Below are 3726 nucleotides of genomic sequence, written 5' to 3' on the forward strand. Positions count from 1 at the left end.
ACAATTAGCTGTGAAAACAGATCTTAGGACAGACTCCCTCCCTACCCCCAAAGGATTACTGAAGGTAGGAAATGCAGGTGATTATCAGTTTGCCTTTGATACAGACATCCTGCTCTGCCGTGGCCCTTTGAACTATCTTTGATATGCAATAATTAAGAGGGATTCAACCCCTGGAGGAGAAGCCGCGTGGCCCTGCCTCTTCTCTCCTTCTATTGAGTCCTTGTTTTGAACGATTGATCAAACAGATTTGAAGGGATTTGTTGAAGCTTGTGTGGGGCAGGAGGAAGGAACAGAACGGGGAGGGGGCACATCTGGTTATAAATAGTTTCAGGAGGAACCTGCTGGTCAGACTTTGCTCAGCCGATTTCACACACCTTACTCAGACTAAGGTTTGCTTCTCTTTCAGAAAAAGCAGTGACAAACAGACGACATACTGAGTTGCCAGCTTAGTGGAAGCTCTGCTCTGGGTGGAGAGCAGCCTCGCTTCGGTGACGCACAGTGCTGAGACCCTCCAGGAGCCCAGGGATTGAAGGATGGCAGCGGCCGTCCTGCTGGGACTGAGCTGGCTCTGCTCTCCCCTGGGAGCTCTGGTCCTGGACTTCAACAACATCAGGAGCTCTGCCGACCTGCTTGGGGCCTGGAAGGTAAGGCTGCTAGGGAGGGGTTGAGGTACGGGGCTGCTGACAGTCGGGGTGTTCTGTTTGGGCTTTAGTAAGTCGTTTTGATTCATGTGTGAAATGTCTTATCTAGCAGGTAAATTGAATTGGTTTTGGATTTGGGAGGGCACCCTGGTAGGATCAGTGGCCTTAGCATGAATGTATGAAATAAACACAGTGGCTTTTCACATCATTTGGCCATAAGTTTGTCTATAAATCAGGGAATAAACGAACACTTTGGAAGCTCTACCGTGTGCCAGCTCTTTTACATGTGATACCTCATGTACTCCTTCCTCACAATTTGAGATAGATCAAACACCCCCTAATTCCAGATGAGGAAATAAGACTCAGAGATTTTGAAGAGCTTACCCAAGCTCACAAAGCCGGCAAACATGGGAATGAGAATTTAAACAGAGGACCATGATGCATTGCCTTGTCACCGTCTAACTTCACAGAGAGAGTTGTTTTAGGGATCGCTTTATATATGTGTATATGTTATTATATATCCTATCTATTATTACATATATCATATATACTATACCAACATTAAAAGTATCAACTGTGGATGAGAACAATTGATCTTCGCTATCTCTCTCTCTATGTCAATGAGGCATCATTGAAAATCAAAGTACAGTTCACTTAGGGAGGGTCTGCAAGCTAAATGTGATTCACTAGAGTGAAAAATCAAACAAGAATGCCCCAAACATCAATAGTATATTTAATTAAACTGCAGCCAGCTTCTAGAGTTAAGATATATTGAAAATCTCATAATCACCTGTTAAGACACACATAGGAAAACATTTTTTTCCATTTTCACAAAGAGCACAGGAAAACTAAATTCTGAGTTAAGACAATTTTTCAAACTGAAATAGCCTTTGCAGGACCTGGGTCTCTCCCCAGGTGACCTGAGCTTCCCTTTGTGGGAGAAAACCATTTCCACTGGAAAATAAGATGCTGCCTGGGGTTTGTCACAGCGCCACTGTCCTTTGGCTCCCTCCACCTCCTGCCTTCCATCGTGTTGGGTTTCCTAGCCTTGTGACAACAGATTCCCTCCACAGGGCTCACAGTGCCTGTCTGACACGGACTGCAATACCAGAAAGTTCTGCCTCCAGTCCCACGATGAGAAGCCGTTCTGTGCTACATGTCGTGGGTTGCGGAGGAGGTGCCAGCGAGATGCCATGTGCTGCCCTGGGACACTCTGCATGAATGGTGAGCGACTATAACACCAACAGTGGTTTTTAAACCAAAGGTAGTGTCTAAGCCCCATAGACTAGCACATTCCAGGGTAGATACTCTCTAATGGCGCTTCCTAGATTCATGCTTGAAGTAAGTATGCAGCTGCCTTTTCTTTTCCTTTTTTTTTTTTTTCGGAGATGGAGTTTCCAGGCTGGAGTGCAATGGCATGATCTCAGCTCACTGCAGCCTTGGCCTCCCGGGTTCTTGCCTCAGTCTCTGGAGTAACTGGGATTACAGGCGTGCACTACCACGCCTGGCTAATTTTTGTAGTTTTAGTAGAGACAGGGTTTCACCATGTTGGTCAGGCTAGTCTCGACCTCCTGACCTCAGGCGATCCACCTACCTCGGCCTCCCAAAGTGCTGGGATTACAGGCATAAGCCACCAGGCCTGGCCTGCCTTTTCTTCATGAAACAAAATAATGTATTTCCTGGCAACAGCTCTTGCCAATGACTTGGAGATAATGATTTTAAAGGAAAGACTCAAGTTGGAATCATTCAAATACTTCCATTTCCACTTGGATACCATTAACTACCTTTAATGGAATCCAACTTCCACTTAACTACTTTCTCTGCCATATGTGAGCATGTAAATATTTAGTGCATGTCCCAGAAATCTAGAAAGTTATATATAAACTGAAGGCAGAGGTGCTACTAAACTATGCAACAGTAGGATAATTAGTGTGTCTGTGGTTCTCCCCCTTGAAGTTAGTAATTCTAGTTACACCTGGTTGTCCCTCAGATGTTTGTACTACGATGGAAGACGCAACCCCAAAATCGGAAAGGCAGCTTGATGAGCAAGATGGCACACATGCAGAAGTAACAACTGGGCACCCAGTCCAGGAAAACCAACCCAAGAGGAAGCCAAGTATTAAGAAATCACAAGGCAGGAAGGGTAAGAACAGCATTCTGAGCACATTTTATTTCAAAAATGCATTTTCTCCTCCCAGCCTCTTAAGGATAGGGTGAGATTGATTTTATTCTTCTCCATCCCAGAAACACTTAGGGAGCACGTGCTGTTTGTAATCTCTTTCTATAAGAAGCTGTGGGGGTCACGTACAGAGTACCCTAAGGTAGTCTGCAGCCAGTAACAACAATTCCGATGGGTAGGGGTGGAGTCGCCATTGCATTACCGCTTTTAGCGTAAGACCTAGCTCTGTGAGACCCGCGTGCTGTGTCTATTTTTACTTTGTGTCTGTCAGTCGTAGGTCCCATTCCCTTATCCCAGTAGCAAACCCCCGGCAGGCCACTTTCCTTATTTATCACTAAAGCCCACATTAACCTTGTTACAGGACAAGAGGGAGAAAGTTGTCTGAGAACTTTTGACTGTGGCCCTGGACTTTGCTGTGCTCGTCATTTTTGGACGAAAATTTGTAAGCCAGTCCTTTTGGAGGGACAGGTCTGCTCCAGGAGAGGGCATAAAGACACTGCTCAAGCTCCAGAAATCTTCCAGCGTTGCGACTGTGGCCCTGGACTACTGTGTCGAAGCCAACTGACCAGCAATCGGCAGCATGCACGGTTACGAGTATGCCAAAAAATAGAAAAGCTATAAATATTTCAAAATAAAGAAGAATCTACATTGCATTTGAGCTCAATCTTGGACATTAACTTTAAAATGCTTCCATACAGATCTCTCTTAAAATCAAATCTTGTAGCAAGTGAAATAGCCTGAAACTAGAGAACTAAGAGTTGGCGACCTTGTGATGAATGAAACTAGCTTTAGCTTTTTGTCCGGTTTTCCAGAAAACTGATGGGACTCTGTAACAAAAAAAATTTATTTCTCATCTAGGGACTCAATTAATTCAAATCTTCAAGAATTGAGGCCCAGCGCAGTGGC

General features: G+C 44.8%; 1 protein-coding gene across 1 annotated transcript; it reads left to right on the plus strand.

Moving 5' to 3' along the window:
* Positions 1 to 344: 344 nt before the first annotated feature.
* DKK4 (dickkopf WNT signaling pathway inhibitor 4) lies at positions 345 to 3473 on the plus strand. The gene is made up of 4 exons (XM_012001053.1): positions 345 to 644; positions 1715 to 1865; positions 2632 to 2784; positions 3182 to 3473. The coding sequence occupies exons 1-4, from the start codon at positions 534 to 536 to the stop codon at positions 3439 to 3441; spliced, it is 675 nt and encodes a 224-aa protein (XP_011856443.1). The 5' UTR covers positions 345 to 533; the 3' UTR covers positions 3442 to 3473.
* The last annotated feature ends 253 nt before the right edge of the window (positions 3474 to 3726 follow it).

This window comes from Mandrillus leucophaeus, unplaced genomic scaffold (assembly GCF_000951045.1).
Source record: "Mandrillus leucophaeus isolate KB7577 unplaced genomic scaffold, Mleu.le_1.0 Scaffold649, whole genome shotgun sequence".
Classification (NCBI taxonomy): domain Eukaryota; kingdom Metazoa; phylum Chordata; class Mammalia; order Primates; family Cercopithecidae; genus Mandrillus; species Mandrillus leucophaeus.